Source organism: Peromyscus maniculatus, chromosome 10 (genome assembly GCF_049852395.1).
Source record: "Peromyscus maniculatus bairdii isolate BWxNUB_F1_BW_parent chromosome 10, HU_Pman_BW_mat_3.1, whole genome shotgun sequence".
In the NCBI taxonomy this organism is placed as follows: domain Eukaryota; kingdom Metazoa; phylum Chordata; class Mammalia; order Rodentia; family Cricetidae; genus Peromyscus; species Peromyscus maniculatus.
In genome coordinates this window covers 49,463,811-49,479,958 of record NC_134861.1, presented here as the reverse complement: position 1 = coordinate 49,479,958, position 16,148 = coordinate 49,463,811, and the positions used below count along the sequence as shown (strand labels likewise).

Genomic DNA, 16,148 nt, shown 5'->3' with positions numbered 1-16,148 from the left:
CGTTGGCCTCCCAAACTTCTTATTTAACCACGCGGTTACATCTACAGCAGGCCGCGCTTATGGACCTGTTTATTTATTATTTATCTATTCCACGTCATTCACCTTGGACAAAGCTACTGTGTGTTTATTAGGTGCATCACTGGGGTTTGTCACAGAGGTGACATTGGACAGAGACCTGATGGATAAAGCACAGCTTTCACAGTCAGAGGAACAGAGGGGAGGACATGGGGCAGAAAGGACAGCGGGAGCTACAGCGCTGGATGGGGGAGAGGGTTGTGTGACTGCATCCCTCCTTGGGCAGGGTGGCAGACAGGCTTTCCGCCACTCTCCTAAAGTGGGGGTGGGGGTGGGGGTTGAGAGTCTGCTCTGGTGTGTCAACTGACTGCCGGGGTCTGCCATGAGATGAAGATGCAGACTAGCAGTATGCTTGGTATGTGTTTGAAGAGCTTACTTGAGCTTGGAGGCAGCGTCTCAGGTGTGAGGGAGGTTATTCAGGTTAGGACCATGCTGGGAAGACTTTCAAGTACCACACTAACCGTAGGAACCGTTCTGCCCTGGTGTCTCCCTTCAAGACAGTTCTGGTCTCCGATAAGAAACTCTCCGAGATCGTGGATGTCTCCTTTTCCTTTCAGTGAAAGATCATTCTCACATGTAGCCCCAGTGGATCGGAAGGATGATATTTTAAATTACATTTATTTATTTATTTATTTGGGGTGGGGAGGGGGCATGCACATGCCACGGTGTAGGCGTGTGTGGAGGTCAGAGAACAACCTGAGAGGGAGTTGGTTCTCTCCTTCACCACGGGGATTCCAGGGTTCAAACTCAGGCCGCCAGGCTTGGCAGCGAGCACCTTTGCCTGCTGAACCATCCCACCCCTTGAAAGCGTGGTTTCTTTCCATGAAATTCCATTACAACAAAAATCATTGAAAGTTAAGTCAGATGCTGGAGCCAGGCTTGACTTGTCTTTGTGGGAACAGAAATAAAGCAGACTCCCAAACAAGCTCTATATGCAGCGGGATTGTTCCAGCCAATGACGTGATGATCCATTTCTAATTATAAGCTATATATTTGGACTTTAAAAAAAAAAAAGACAACGCTACAGACTCAGTCCCCCCGTCCCCAGTTAATCACAGCAGTCTGAGTTCCCCAGTAATAACACTAATTAGTGCCTCGCATCTGCGTTGCCCTTTATAATGTACAAAACACTTTTTTCCAGGCACTTTGTCTCATTTAATCCTTGTAACAGTCTCATGGGAAAGACAGTATTATTCTCATCCTCTTCTTAATGAAGGAGGAAAAACAGAGGCTCAGAGAGATTATTTAACCGGAGTCCAAGCCTCCATTCTTTCGCCTTGGCTCTGCCGCCTCTCTGAGATATGCTAATACAGCCCTAACCCAGGTTCTAAATTAGAAGGAAGACTTTTTTTAAAGTTGAATTTTTATCGATGTGAATCATGTTTCCTTCACCCACTGGACTCTGTCTCTTTGAAGCGATTGGGCTGAGCTGAACAGCCTCAGAGGCCCGGGGTGGGGAGGCCAGAGGAATGCAGCTGTCTTCTTCTCTCAGCCTGCATGGAAATGTTCAAGGCTTTGTTCTCGCCTTCCTTAGCTGCAAAGGTAATACATGTACCTGGTAAAAAATTCAAATCGTGTAAAAAAGGTTTAGCGGGAAGAAGTTCCGCCCACCCCAGTCTTCTGGTCCTTTTCCCAGAAGCAAACTCGGGCAAGCCTCTCTTGCTTCTCCTTCCAGAATGATCCTCTGCACGCAGAAGCATTAAGTTTAGCTCCTTGTCTCCCCAAGCAAATGATAGCCTAGGAGCAGCTCTGCCTTACACTCATTAGCGCCACAGCAGAGATTTTTTTTTTTCTCCATCAGGCTGTGTTACTGGCCCCATTCTCTTTGACAGATCCTTAGCAGTCCATTGTCTGATAGTCTATCGCTTGTTTAACCTGTCTTCTCAGATGGGCAGGCAGGCCAAGTGTGTGCGTGCGCAGGTGTTTTGTGTGTGTTTGCGGTCACGTGTGTGGGGATGCATGTAGCTGCGTGTACACGTGTGGAGGCCAGTGTGGGGGTATTGTGTTCCCCAAAATATTGTGTACCTTAATAAACTTACCTGGGGTCAGAGAACAGACAAGCCACTAGTTAGGCAGTGATAGCACACGCCTTTAATCCTAGCATTCCAGAGACAGAAATCCCTCTGGATCTCTGTGAGTTCAAGGCCACATTGGAAACAGCCAAGCATGGTGACACGCCTTTAATCCCAGAAAGCCAGCCTTTAATCCCAGGGAGTGGTGGTAGAAAACAGAAAGATATATAAGGCAGGAGGACCAGAAACTAGAGGCATTTGGCTGGTTAGGCATTTGGCTGGTTAAGCATGTGGCCTGGTTAAGCTTTCAGGCTATGGAGCAACACAGTACAGCTGAGATTCATTCGGGATGAGGACACAGAAGCTTCCAGTCTGAGGAAACAGGACCAGCTGAGGGTCCGGCGAGGTGAGATAGCTGTGGTTTGTTCTGTCTCTCTGATCTACCAGCATGGACCCCAATAACTCGCCTCGGGTTTGATTTTATTAATAAGAACCTTTAAGATTCCTGCAACAGGCCAGAGGTCAGTGGTAGGTGTGTATTGCTCTCACGAGCCTTTTGATTTGGTGAGATGTGCTGGCCTAGCAAGCTGCTGGCGTCCTCTGTCTTCATCTCCTGGCACTGGGATTACAGTGGGTGATGCCACACCTAGCTCTTTTTTTTTTTTTTTTTTTTTTTTTAAACTCAGGTTCTCACACTTGTGAAGCAAGCAGTTTACTCACAGAGGCTCCCCAGCCTCCATGCAGGGCTTTTCTTTCCTTTGCTTTTAATAATGTTGCCCCTCTGAACATCCATACAGAAATCTTTGTGTAGATGTGAGTATGTGTGGAGGATGAGTTCTAAGGACGGGAACCTATATTCTCAAGATTCCTGAGAGTGGACATCCCACAGACATCCAAAGGAATAATCCACTTCATTACCCAGATACCTTTTGGGGCATTTATGATTTAAATCATCCCTTCCAGAACATACTGATTTTATTTTCAGGCTTGGCTTTAAGGACAACAGTGCACCCAATATCTACTGCTTTTTTAAGGGATCTCTGCTTGAAAAGTTCTTCTCAGGATTGAAAAACTGTACTTTCTTTCTCCCAAGGTTCTGCTAGCCCACCTTTAGCCATAGAGATTTCTTCCAGGGAGATGTCTAATTCCTCCCTGTGCAGACTGGAGGTCTTTCTCAGTGGTGTCCTCCTGCTGTGTCTGAAGTTCATCCTGAGAAGGGCCTTGCTGCATGGAGACAGGACCTTCCCCCGAGTTAGGGTTCCATGTCAGGGTCCCAGTCCTCTGGCTGGACTAGACAGTGGGCTACAAGATTCCTTGAGCCCCGGCCCACTCAAGAATGAGATTAAAACAGTCAACAGGGACCAGGAAGAAGGATTTCGAGAAGGCATGAGGACCCAAATTGAATCCCCAGAACCCAAGTAAAATGCTGGACACTGTGGTGCCACACATGCAACATAGCACCAGGGAAGTAGAGACCAGAAGATCCTCGATTTTCTGGGCTCGTCAGTCTGGTTGAACTGGTGAGCTTCAGGTCAGTGAGAGACCCTGTATCAAAAATGTAAGGTGGCGAGCAAGCAATAAAGGAAGACTTGATCATTGACTCTTCATCCATATACACACACAAACATATACACATGGACTCTCATGTACACACACACACACACACACACACACAAACATATATACATGGATTCTCATATGCACACACACATACACACACAAGCATATACACATGGACTCTCATGTACACACACACAAACATATATACATGGATTCTCATGTGCACACACACATACACACACAAACATATACATTGAACCTCATATACACACATACATACACACACAAACATATACACATGAACTCTCATGTACACACACACACACACACACACACTACAATAACCAGGAAGAGATGGGGCCCCAGTCTACATCATGGGTGGGATACTAGCCTTTGTGATGGAGTAGAGTGGTGTGCTGGTGGACCCCTTCCCTCACCACAGCTCTGCTGAGCCAGGCTGTAACCTGAAGGTGAGGCAGAGAAGGCGGGTGGAGCCCTGAGAAGTCAAGGTAGCATTACTTAACTAGCCAATATCAAAATGTTCTGGTGGTTGTACATCGGCCATTGTTCTCCCAGAGTGCTTATAAGACATAGTTTGGTTAGTAAAAACCCCACTGGTGTGTTATGGGGAGCTCCAGTTTGAGTCAGAGCTGGGCCTCTTATTAGTTACACAGTTATCATCAGAACAGTGACATTATTCTTGTCTCCAAATGAAGAGATTTGCACTGTTTGTTCCCAATGCCTCTTGTTGCTCTAAAATTTAAAGAAACAAAATAAAAGCAGTTCAGGAAGAATTCCAAACATGCATTACCTTTATGACAATGTGTGTGTGTGTGTGTGTGTGTGTGTGTGTGTGTGTGTCTGTCTGTCTGTCTGTCTGTGTGTATGTGTTAATGCTGTTTCCTCCTTCTCCAGCCTCATATCATACACAAGTCAAAGAAATAGACTTGAAGGGAGGATTTGAAGGGATTATTTGTCTTAGGTAGTATGGTGCATGTTCTGGAAATTGTAGAAAATGTTGGAAAAAGAAGAGAGACAGGTTTGAGTTCTAACTTGTCTATAGTTACATGTTACATGCATTCATTTATTCATCAATATTTATGAGACTCCTGTCAAGCACTGGGCAGTGTTCTAGGCTCTGAGAATGGAAATGAAGGCAGGAACGTCCCTACTTGATGGACCATCCAGAGACAACTGGATAAGTCTTTAAATGTCTTTGTATCTAACTTACCTATAAATGTTTTGATGGTGAATGATACTGTCACTCCCTAGTCCACTCTTGTGATAGACATCACTAATCAACTCCAAATGATCCTTTATGATGGATTGACTTTGGATTTTTCAACTTCTGTGTGTGTATGGTGTATGTGTACATGTGGGTGCAAATGTACACACTTGTGTGTGCATGTGGAGGCCAAAGGAGGGCATTGGGTGTCCTGCTTAATTACTTTCTGCCTTATTTCTTTGAGACCGAATCTCTCCCTGAACCAGAGTTTGAATTTTTGGGTTAGGCTGGTGGCCAGCAAACTCAGATGATAATCAATGCTGGGGTTAAAGGCATGCACAAGACCATAGCTGGCTTGTTACATTGCCAACTCTATGGGACCCCAGGTCCTCCTGGTGGCCTAGAGAGGACTCTTTACCACTGAATCAGCCTTCTAGCCCTGGATTTTTCAACTTTTGATGGTGGAGAATCCTATCTGCACAACCATCGTGGTTTCCACTTTTAGTACACTATTATGTGGAGGCCCACAAAGGTTTCCTAGTGAGATCTGAGCTTGCTTTACCCAGCAGGACTGCTTTAGAGGATTGCTTGACCATGTGTGTGGTTACCAGGTGATTGGAAGGGTTTGCACTTGGCTGTACTAGGGGGAGGTCTTTTGCTCCACCCCTTGGCATTCCTATAAAAAGCCCTTTAGAAGAGACAGAAGGGGCAAGTGGAAAAGACCCTCCCAAGGCTATCCTGTGGATCTATCTGTTTCTCTCTCCTCTCTCCTTCTACCTCTATATTTCTACCTCAATCTCTTATCCCTCTCTCCTCAAGAGTACCCTGTATGATAGGTTTTATGTAAGATGATTTTGTTCAATTCTAGGCTAATGTATGCTCTAAGTGCATTTAAGATAGACTAGGCTAAGTGCTAATGATTGGTAGATTAGGATATTAAGTGCATTTTTTATATTTAATTTTTGCCATTGAAATTTTTGAGGACACAGTCCCATCATAAGTCAAAGAACATCTGTCTGATATTCCCAACAGCCACTGTCAGCTAATGGATTGCAAGCCTATATGCTCTCCTGTCCTAGATGGATTCTGAAATGTCATTCTTGCCAATTAATTTTGATTGTAAAGGACACATAAGATGATGCAGAAGGAAAAACACAGCACAACTATTAAATCTACATAGTTGATAAGAAAATGCCCATGCTTTTGACTTTGTTGGGAACCAAAACTATGTATCTTTGCAAAGTTATTTTATCTGTTTGGGTTGAGAGCTCTCCCTCCATAGACTCTGGCTGCAGGGCCCTTTGATCCCAGGGTGAGCAAAACCTCTTTCCCGAAGCTTCATTTTCCTGTGTGATGTTGCTTTGTTGTGTGCTTCAGGCTTCCTGGCACAAATGTGGCTGTCTGGCCTCTTCTGCTTCCCTCCACACATAGAAGCCAAGCCAAGGGTGAGCTAAAATCAATCTTTTTGATGAACTATCTTCAGAGTCTAAAGACCTCTGCAGTATTTCCATTTACAGTCCCCGTCATCGCCCTCATAACAGACCAGCAAGTCCTCTGTGCCCAAATGGAGCTCCAATTCATGTCATGATTTAGATGCTTTGGGGGAACTGGCTTGCTTAATCCTATTAAATACATATACAAGGGCTGGCGATTCTAAAAACTGCTTTTGGGATTTTCAGATCATATTAAACTCAAGGTACTTCTACACTTACTAAAGTTTGTATCTCTTTGGGAAGCGAGCTGAGGCTCCTGGCCTCCCAGGCTGAGGAACCTGTAATATGTGCCAATACTGTGAATTTGATGACTCTTACAGAAACCAGCTCTTCTCTCCAGGAGTCCTGGGAAGAGTGGGTTTCCATCATTGAATTATGGATGTTTAAACCCTGGAGCATTTATTTTAAGAAGGAGAAAGGCATAGTTATTCCTAGGTCAAGGGAATATGGAAAATAGAAGTGTATACTTAGCCTTCATTAAAACAGTAGATGTTAGATAAAGAACCCAAGAGCCCGGTTCCCCCAGAAGATCTGTTGTGGATATGCCCATGCTCTAGAGCCCATGCTGCTGAAAGAAAGTGGAACCCATCTCTGTTTTTAGGGATGCAATTAGGTATTTCGAGCAAGAGGTAATATGTTGAGTGGAAATGGAATCCAAACCAAAATGGGGCTGATATACATTAGTGATTGGGTGTGCATGTAGCATGTGCAAGAGCCTGGGTTTGATTCCCAGAACTACAAAACCAGAATAATACAAAAAGCAGTGTAAATTCAAAAGCACCGATTCTACAACCAAACTGCTTGAACCAGCCCTACCTCTTTTTATTCATCTCTCTGTAAGGCTCAGGTTTTCATCTGTCAAGTGCTGTGCTCAAGGACTTGGTCATTTGCTGTGAAGTTGAGTGATATTACCCTTGTGCTTGTCACGCTGCCTGGCATACACCAAATGTTAGTTAGTACGCTGACAAACTGTGCCTCTGTTTCCCCGCCTATAGCCTGGTCATGATAATGCGGATTCAATAAGGTAATACATGTGTAATGTTTATACTGCTATACACTGACTGTACCATCATGAGTTCTGTCAAAGCGTTAACATCATGATAACTATAACACAAATTGAAAATGCTCTCCCCAGCATTAAAGGGCTGTATGCAATGTGGGTAAGAACACAAAAGCCAGATGGAGATGTAACTTATGGCAGAGTGTTTGTCTACCTGTACAAGGCCCTTGAGTGCCACAGAGAAGATAGATAGATAGATAGATAGATAGATAGATAGATAGATAGATAGATAGATAGATAGATAGATGATACAGAGATACATAGATAGATAATGATAGATAGATGATAAATACATGGATGGATGAATAGATAGATACATAGATAGATAAATAATGATAGATAGATACATACATACATAATACATATATACATACATACATAATACATATATACATACATGGATGGATATATATATACATACATACATGCATAGATACATAGATGGATGGATAGATGTGCGAATGAATAGATAGATAGATAGATAGATAGATAGATAGATAGATAGATAGATAGATAGATAGATAGATGTCTTTATCACTCCTGAACTTTGTGAACTTAACACAGAATGGGACTAGTAACAAAAACTTGAAGTTGTAATGACAACCAATGACGACAACCTTGCTGATATGCTTAGTTAGCATGGTGGTTCCTGGCTTAGATTCTGTGTTCTGTGAATGCTTGATCACGTTTTTAGGCTATTGCTTTAACAGGCTGGCTGGAACTGGGAGCCTGGGGTGCCCAGAAGGGTGTGCCTTGGGAAGGGGTGCTATTCTGGAGAGAACTGAAGGTGAACTCTGTGCTGGTTACAGATGCAGTTGCTCTCCTCAGTTTTCCGTATGCCTCCAGCGGAGAAAACACTGGCATCGTGAAGAAACTCCTGAGCTTCCGGAACCGAGAGCTGGAGGCCACTCGAAGCCAGCGCGTGGACTACCCCATGTAAGGAGGGCAGGTGGTGAGCTAGTGGGGTGGGTCTGTTTGGGTCTGACCACCTGGCAGCTAGCGGGGAAAACTCCTTCCAAAGACACAGCCTGGCAAGGCGCTGTGCACACATGCTCAAAGAGAATCGGAGAACCAGGAAACTTTAATGTACATGGAAATTATTTCTGCACAGGAGCCTTCCATTTTCCTCCATCTTTTTGGGCTGGTCCCAGAGATGGCATGAGCAGGCAGCAAGGTGTTGAGGCTCAGGTCTTCCGAGGCTTCAAGTGCAGCCATCCAAAGCCAACACAGATTGTAGTCGTGGCCTTGGCCCATTCCGTCCTAGAAGATTGGAGGAGCTGTTAGAACACCCTGGGCCTTTGATCTCCTCCATTGATTTTAGCAGAGCCCACATCTATTTTTCCTTCTGCTGGGCTGGAGATGCTGGAAATGGCTCCTAGCTCACCTCCGATCAGATGGACTTAGCCGAGTGATTTAATTCTTCCTGTGCTGCTGGCGGTAAAAAGATCTTGAGTCACTCACCGAGCGTATGTTCTCACTAAGCTTCCTTGTAATAACTTATCTTCATGAGCTTGCTCAGCTGGGCGGGTCAGGAGGGAAGTCTGCGACACCATCTGTTTGCACATTGTGACACTGACTTCAAGGCCAGCTTACAAAGCCCAGAATATTCTCATAGAGTTCTTCAGCTGTACCCCCTGAGAGATCTGAGGGCCACTGCTGTCATAACCCGGGCTTCAGATTAGCTACTGGGCTAAATCAAGAGAGCGAGATGCATTTGTTTGACATTGAGTCATGTGTCTGTCATACACGTGTCGATGCCCTGTTCCTTGTCTCCAGCGCGGTGTGGAGCCTCCCACAAGTGTTTAGCAAATATTTCCTGAGTGACGGGTGTATCATGTATCTTGACTCAAACTGTCCTAATTGAGTTTGCGACCTGTTATTTTAGCCTCATTCCATAAATCACAGATGAACAATTCTTCCCCTTCTCTATGCATGCGTGTGTGTATGTATTTTGTATGTGTGCAGGCAGACATGTGTGTGTGCGCACGCGCGTATGCATTCAGAGGCCAGAGGTCAACCTTCGGCTGTTCAAGTTGAGCTGTCCGACTTGTTTTTGAGGCAAGGTTTATCACTGGCCTGGAACTTGCCAACTGGGGTGGGCTGGCCAGTGAGCCCCAGGGCTTCTCCTGTCTCTGCCTCCCCAGGGCTGGGGTTGAAAGAAGACAGCGTGGCTGCTGGCCTTTTCCCCGGGCTGCTGGGTGTCTTACCCAGGTCTTCGTGTTTGTAAAGCAAACACTTGACCAACCGAGCCGTCTACTCTGTCATAGTGTCCTCCCCTGCCCCCACCTGAAATAGCCCCATGCAGGGACGGAATAATTAGATGAGTTGTGCCATGTCGGTGGGCCGGAACTGGGCTACCGAAACACCGTAATTCGAGTGTTGAGATGGTGCATTTGTGGGTCCACATGTCACGTGGAGATGCCATTTGCAGAGCATTACATTTGGGGCTTTTATCTTTGAAAGAAACAAAATTGCTCAAAAAGCCCTAATTATGGTTTTTTTTTTTTTACCTTTTAATCACAGATATTAAAATAGCTCCTTATCACATCGCCTCTTATTAAAACTCCATATTTTTATTCACTGTCTTGCTGTATCAGCCTCAATCAAGAATTCAAATCGCTGGCACGTGAGCATCTCCGAGAGCCCCGGAACAGTTTTGGTGCAAGGTAGAATGTCAGCGAGTTTTGTACAAAGGAGCTTAACTCCAGTCTTTGCAGTTACTATAACTACCTCCTTTGTCTCAAAATCTCGGGCTTTGCAAGCTGATCTCCCATGATGAACACCAAGGCGCACCCACCCCTTCGTTAGAAAGAAAGCAATTTACTTGGTCATTGTTAACTGTAATTACCTGTTCTTGGATGATATCAATCTGCAGGATTTTCTTCCGCCTCCCTCCTTTAGGGTTACCATTTCACTGTGGCTTTATTTACTCCATTATTGCGAGGCCAGTCTTTGTGGAATTCTGTACTTTGTTGATGCTAATGAGATGTACGGCACACCTTCTGTGTTCCTTACGGAAGAGGGTGAGTATAAACAGAGCCTCTAAACGGTCTTGTAGTTTTCTCATACTCTTTCTCCTGGCAGAAACATCTGTCTGGGATAAGGAAGACGCTGTCAGCACTGCGGCTCTATGAGGTTAAAATGTACATTATTCTGCAAGCAGCCAGTGGTTATTATATGGGCATTGTAATTATGCCACTTAGATGTGGAATCCAATAAAATGGGAAAGGAGAAAGAAAGGCATGTTCCTTCTACAAAACAAAACAAAACAAAACAAAAAAAACAAAACCCAAAAAAACCAAGTTGATTATTTTTTGGGTAGACTTGGAGAAGTAATCTTACCAGAAATGATTGTGGAATTATGACAACTTGTAAAGCTGGGGAAATAAATTGATGAGATCGAGATGAGCCTTGGGTTCAGGTTGTTAGACAAAGGTGTCTTTGTTTTTTGTTCATTTGGAAACAGAAATTGAAAATAGAAACTGGGTGTTGTTTATGCAGACAAGACCATAGGGAACTAACCGTGAGCTCCAAATCAAGTCTTGTTTCTCCCCCTTAGGGGCCCAAAATAAATATCTTATTTACAAAGAAATGCATGTACAATGCATTTGGGGGTGTTGCTGGTTTGGTTGGTTTTGCTTTGCCCTTCCTCCCTCCCTCCCTCCCTCCCTCTCTCCCTCCCTCCCTCCCTCCCTCCCTCCCTCCCTCCCTCCCTTTTCCTTCTTTCCTTCCCTCCCTCCCTTTTCTTTCTTTCCTTCCTTCCTCCCTCCTTCTCTCCACTTTTCCCCTCCCTCTCTCCCTTCCTTCTTTCCTTCCTTCCTTTATTCCTCCTTCCTTCCCTCCTTCCCTTTTTCCTTCTTTCCTTCCTTCCTTCCTTCCTTCCTTCCTTCCTTCCTTCCTTCCTTCCTTCCTTCCTTCCTCCCCCCTTCCCTCCCTTTTTCCTCCCTCCCTTCCTCCTTCCCTCCCTTTTTTCTCCTCCCTCCCTCCCTCCCTCCCTCCCTCCCTCCCTCCCTCCCTCCCTCTTTCTTTCTTTCTTTCTTTCTTTCTTTCTTTCTTTCTTTCTTCTCTCTCTCTCTCTCTCTCTCTCTCTCTCTCTCTCTCTCTCTCTTTCTTTCTTTCTTTCTTTCTTCCTCAAAGCTCCCCTATGTAGGAAGGTGGGAACTTAAGGCAGACTGGACTGGAACCATCACTCTCCATCCTCCTGCCTCAGCCTCTGGTGCTAGGATTACAGGTGTGCAACACACTGCACCTGGCTTGGCTTGGCTTTGTTTAAAGGGAGCGGGGGTGGGGGGGAGAATGTGATTTATTCTTGTAACTTCTTTAGGAGAATTATTGAAAAAGCATCGCCTCTTCACATACCATAAGGTGCTCCTTGCCAATGTCGTGACCTTTCTTCTTCCTTGTAGGCGGTTTGCACATTCAAATGCATCTTGTCAAAGGAGAGGACCTGGCTGTAAAAACCAAATTCACCCTCCCTCTGAAGGAGTGGCTCCGACTTGATATCTCTTTCAGTGGAGGCCAGGTATCTCTGCATCACTCTGCCTGGAGTCATGGGAGCATCTCTTTTGAGCTAAACATTGCTGTGAACCCAGAGAGTTACAAAACCTGGGAGGGAACTTGGCAAATGATAAGCTCGTTACAATTACGCACTTGCTAAACTGAACTTTATAGATGGAAGTTTAAATCATAAGAGTCTCATCCCATTTAATTAACTTTTAAAGTGCTTCTACTCCACTCTATGGTGAAGGAGTAAATAATACAGCCAGCTCTGTAGCCACAATTATCTGAGTTATTCAGTCCTTCTCGCCTAGGGAGATAGGCTTCGTGCACATAAGTGTGTCAAAAACACATTGGCCATGTTTACATGGCCTTCTTAGATCTACAACTTTTTTTTAGGGAATTTATTGGCTAGTTCAGCTAAGAAATGATTTGACTGCTTTTGGCAGTTGAAACAATTGCTTACGTTTGGCACTAAACACACTCATAATAACCAACGCGTGTAAGTGATGGTTGTGGTGGGATGGAGGGTCTTTATCTATTCTGTACATAAAACATTGCTCATAACTATTTCAAAACCCCCGTAACAGAGATTTTTATGGATTGTGGGAAATCTGTTGTTGTAATTGAAGACGATTCCATTTCTCCATCGATGCAAGGCTGGCATGCAAGCCTTTTTTCCGGTTACTTTATTTTCCCATCAGCTTTTCCTATTGATTTGTGATTTTCCTGGAACAAAACTGGAGGAGACATTTTATTTGTCTCGTGCCTTAGATAATGCATGGTCCTCCCTCGTGCTTAAGGTTCCCTCAATTCTGTTTTCCAAAGAGAAAAAAAAATTAATCAGGTTGGTTCTTGCTGCCTTCCTGAGAGGGCTGAGTGAGATACCAGCCGGGAATTTTCATGTGTTATTTTTTTTCCTAAAAAAAAAAAAAAAAAGTTCAGTAACATAGCTGGGGTCCATGTCACCCATGCCCACATATGTGAGGCATAGGATATGTCACCAAGACAGGCATCGAGTCATCAGAGCAGATTCATAGATCTTATTCTGCACCTGCTGTATGCAAGGCACTGGGCTCCAGTTACTTATAGACTATTTATGGAAGTAACATTAAGCATGTGAAGAGAAGTCATAAAGCAAGCTTAATTGCCAAATGATTCATATTGATTTCTAGAAGGAAGACAGCGTTCCATGCTGGGATGCTCAGGAAAACGTTCGTGTACAAGGTTTTGATGTTTGGGCAGATTTTTAAAAGGAGAAGAACGGAGGGGGTTTTCTGCACATGATTGGGAAGTTCACAGCTAAGCCAAGTTGACTAGTATTAGTCTGTTGCTACCGACTACCTGGAGACAAAGAAGTTAATTCCTCATAGTTTTGAAAGCTATTGCTGGCATCCAGTGAGAGTCATCTCGCTGCATTACAACATGTCATGGGCATCGCTAAATGATAGCCAGAGAGAATATCCTGGCTCAGATCTCTCTTTCTCTTCTTCTTAATTTTTTAAACACATCTACGTACATATATATATTTATTTTAGTGTGTAGGTATGATTTTTATATGTGAGAGCTGGTGTTCACATGCTACAGGACATATATGGAGTCAGAGAGGATAACTTATGGGAGTCAAGACTCCCTTTCCACTACGTGGAATGAAACTGGGGTCATCAGACTTCGTGGCCTCACCCTTACCTGTTGAACCACCTATTGGGCCCTCTCATCTTAGGTAGCTGCTGATCCCATCAAAGGGTCCTATCCTCATGGCTTCCTAGAATATGAATCCCAGAGTTTTCACCTCCAAATACCGTCAACACTTACATTTAGGAATCAAATTTCCAAAATACAAACTTGAGGGATATAGAAAACTAATGGAAGAAAATTTGCATCTTTGGGACTAGAATGTGCAGAACCTTGGATTTGGACTTCAGCTTGCAAGGTGGTAGAGAATCATAGATAATGTTCATCAACCAAAGAGTATAGTCCCTTAGGTAGAGAAATGAGCTGCATGGTGTAATGTGTATGTGGTGGGATGAAGCCACAGAGACGTAGGAAGGGCAGAAAGGTGGAAAGAAAAGCAGGGCTGTGTGTGTGTGTGTGTGTGTGTGTGTGTGTGTGTGTGTGTGTGTGTGTGTGTGTGTTTGTGTTATTCTGCCAGTGGGTTTCAGATACTTCCAGACTTGCCTTTCTTTCTGCCTCACCTGGACCCCTTCATGGACATAGACCCCTTCATGATCTAGACTTCTGGTGGGATTGCTATGCTCACTGCTTTGGCCAAGTGAATCCCTCACTTAAAGGTAAGTGGTTGCTAAGAGAGACAACTGGTTGAGTCATTTTCTCTTCTCACTGCCCCCCATGACTGGTAGGGCTGGTTTCTAGTTGTTTAGTTTGTCTTCTGCAGGCACAGGGTGGTCTCTAAGTCTTTGGGACTCTAAAAAAGGTCAGGACACATTCGCTAAACACTTCTCATAGAAGTGTCAGAGTAAAAGTGTCTCCATTAGTCCAGGGACTCACACAGTATCCCTATGTCTAAGAAGAAACTACTTGAGACAACACATAACATCATGAGAAGACCATTGTCCTCGCTGAAATGAGGGTGATGACTGTTGTTGCTTAGGGGACGAGAGGTGGGACCAGCAAGCCATGAAGATCATAGAGCCCACATCTTATCTATGGCTCCAATAAAATCAGTAAAACTTCAGAACCAACTTGTACTGCCAGATGCATTTCCTCGCCTTCTTTATGAGTTTAGAAGCGCAGACACATCCAATCAACCTCTGGCTTGACGTCTGGAAGCATCCAAAACCCACTGGCAGAAATTGCATTGTAGATATTTTTAGACCCACCATCCAGTCATTTGGGAAAGCTAAATTTATTAAGTCTTAAAATATACATAGGGCTAGTAAACTGTTAATTTTATTTTTGTAGAAATTAATCAGGAGACTGACAAGCACATTCCATGAGTAATTTATACCAAGGACAGTATGTATTTATAGCGTGGGATGTGCATATACCTACCTGACGCTTCTCTCTCTCTCCCAATATAGATAGTGGTCACTGCCAGCACTGGATGGGACTTGAAAAGCTACCATAATCAGACCATTAGGTAAGTGTGATTTTCATTCATAAGCAGACTGCTCTAGGGCTACTTTATGCTGTAGTCTTCATGCTATAGCCCTCAACCATAGGGTGTTCTACACACCCCTTTCAGCTTTTCCAAGACAGACTTTTTTGTTGTTGTTGTTATTTTTAGTTTGTTCTTGTGTTTGTGTTTTTACCCCCTATTACCTGCCCCCCCCCCGCCCCGCACGTGTGTGTGCGTACTTGCTTGTGTACAGATACTGTGGCATACATGTGGAGGTCAGCCATGTTGGACATGTGTAGGTCGGCCACCATGTGCATGTGGAAGTCAAAGGATCATCTACAGGAGTTGGTTCTCCCCTCCCACCATGTAGGTCCCTAAGATCAAACTCAAGTGGTCAGGCTTGGTGGTAAGTGCACCAATGTGTTATGAACCCACTGAACCATCTCTGGGCCCAAGCTAGACTTTGTACTTTTTAATTTTACAAGGCATCTATTTTTCCTGCATATATATATATATATATATATATATATATATATATATATATATATGAAATATATATTTTGGTACTAAGCAAGGGAAAGTAGTCAATCTTTTTTCCAAATCTCACCATCAATTCTTCCTTTGTAGCACTTTGTAATTTATTTTCTTTGAAAATTATCTTTTACGAAGGATTCTAAAGAAAATAAATCCAAGTATTAATGTTGCTCATTGTGAACGGCTGGAAACTTTGGCATAGTGTAGCGCATAAAAGCAGACAGTCTTCATATTTATGTTCATAATCTAGACTTGCAATGTGTGCAGCTATTGATATGGGCACAGCTTTCCACCCCCTGCAACCATCTCCACATGACTTGCAGAAGCTGAGAACTGGGGTCCTTGCCTTGTGTTTTGTTGTTTCTGAATTTGCTCCTATATTCCACGTATAGCAGTGGGTTTTATATTGTCAACCACAGACAGCCTTCATTAGGTATCTGGGAAACCCCATTATAGCTGCATCCCCAGATTCCCTCAGAAACAGGCTGCTGAAGAAACCAGAGCAGAGGGGTTGAGGGTGGAAATAGAAGACACACTCTTCTCTTCGGCCATTCCTGTTTACATGTAAATCCAACTGGTTTCTAGTAGGCTCTGGGAGCTTAGAACGGTTCTT

The 16,148-nt window shown here is 44.0% G+C and overlaps 1 protein-coding gene across 1 annotated transcript in view; it reads left to right on the top strand.

The window, feature by feature from the left end:
• The window catches only part of Sel1l3 (SEL1L family member 3), a 113,647-nt gene that overhangs the window by 17,969 nt on the left and 79,530 nt on the right, over positions 1–16,148 (top strand). The window contains exons 3-6 of the mRNA XM_006976085.3: positions 8,235–8,361; positions 10,327–10,448; positions 11,832–11,947; positions 14,964–15,022. Of these exons, the coding sequence (XP_006976147.2) occupies positions 8,235–8,361; positions 10,327–10,448; positions 11,832–11,947; positions 14,964–15,022 (424 nt within the window). The remainder of the gene's footprint in view (positions 1–8,234; positions 8,362–10,326; positions 10,449–11,831; positions 11,948–14,963; positions 15,023–16,148) is intronic.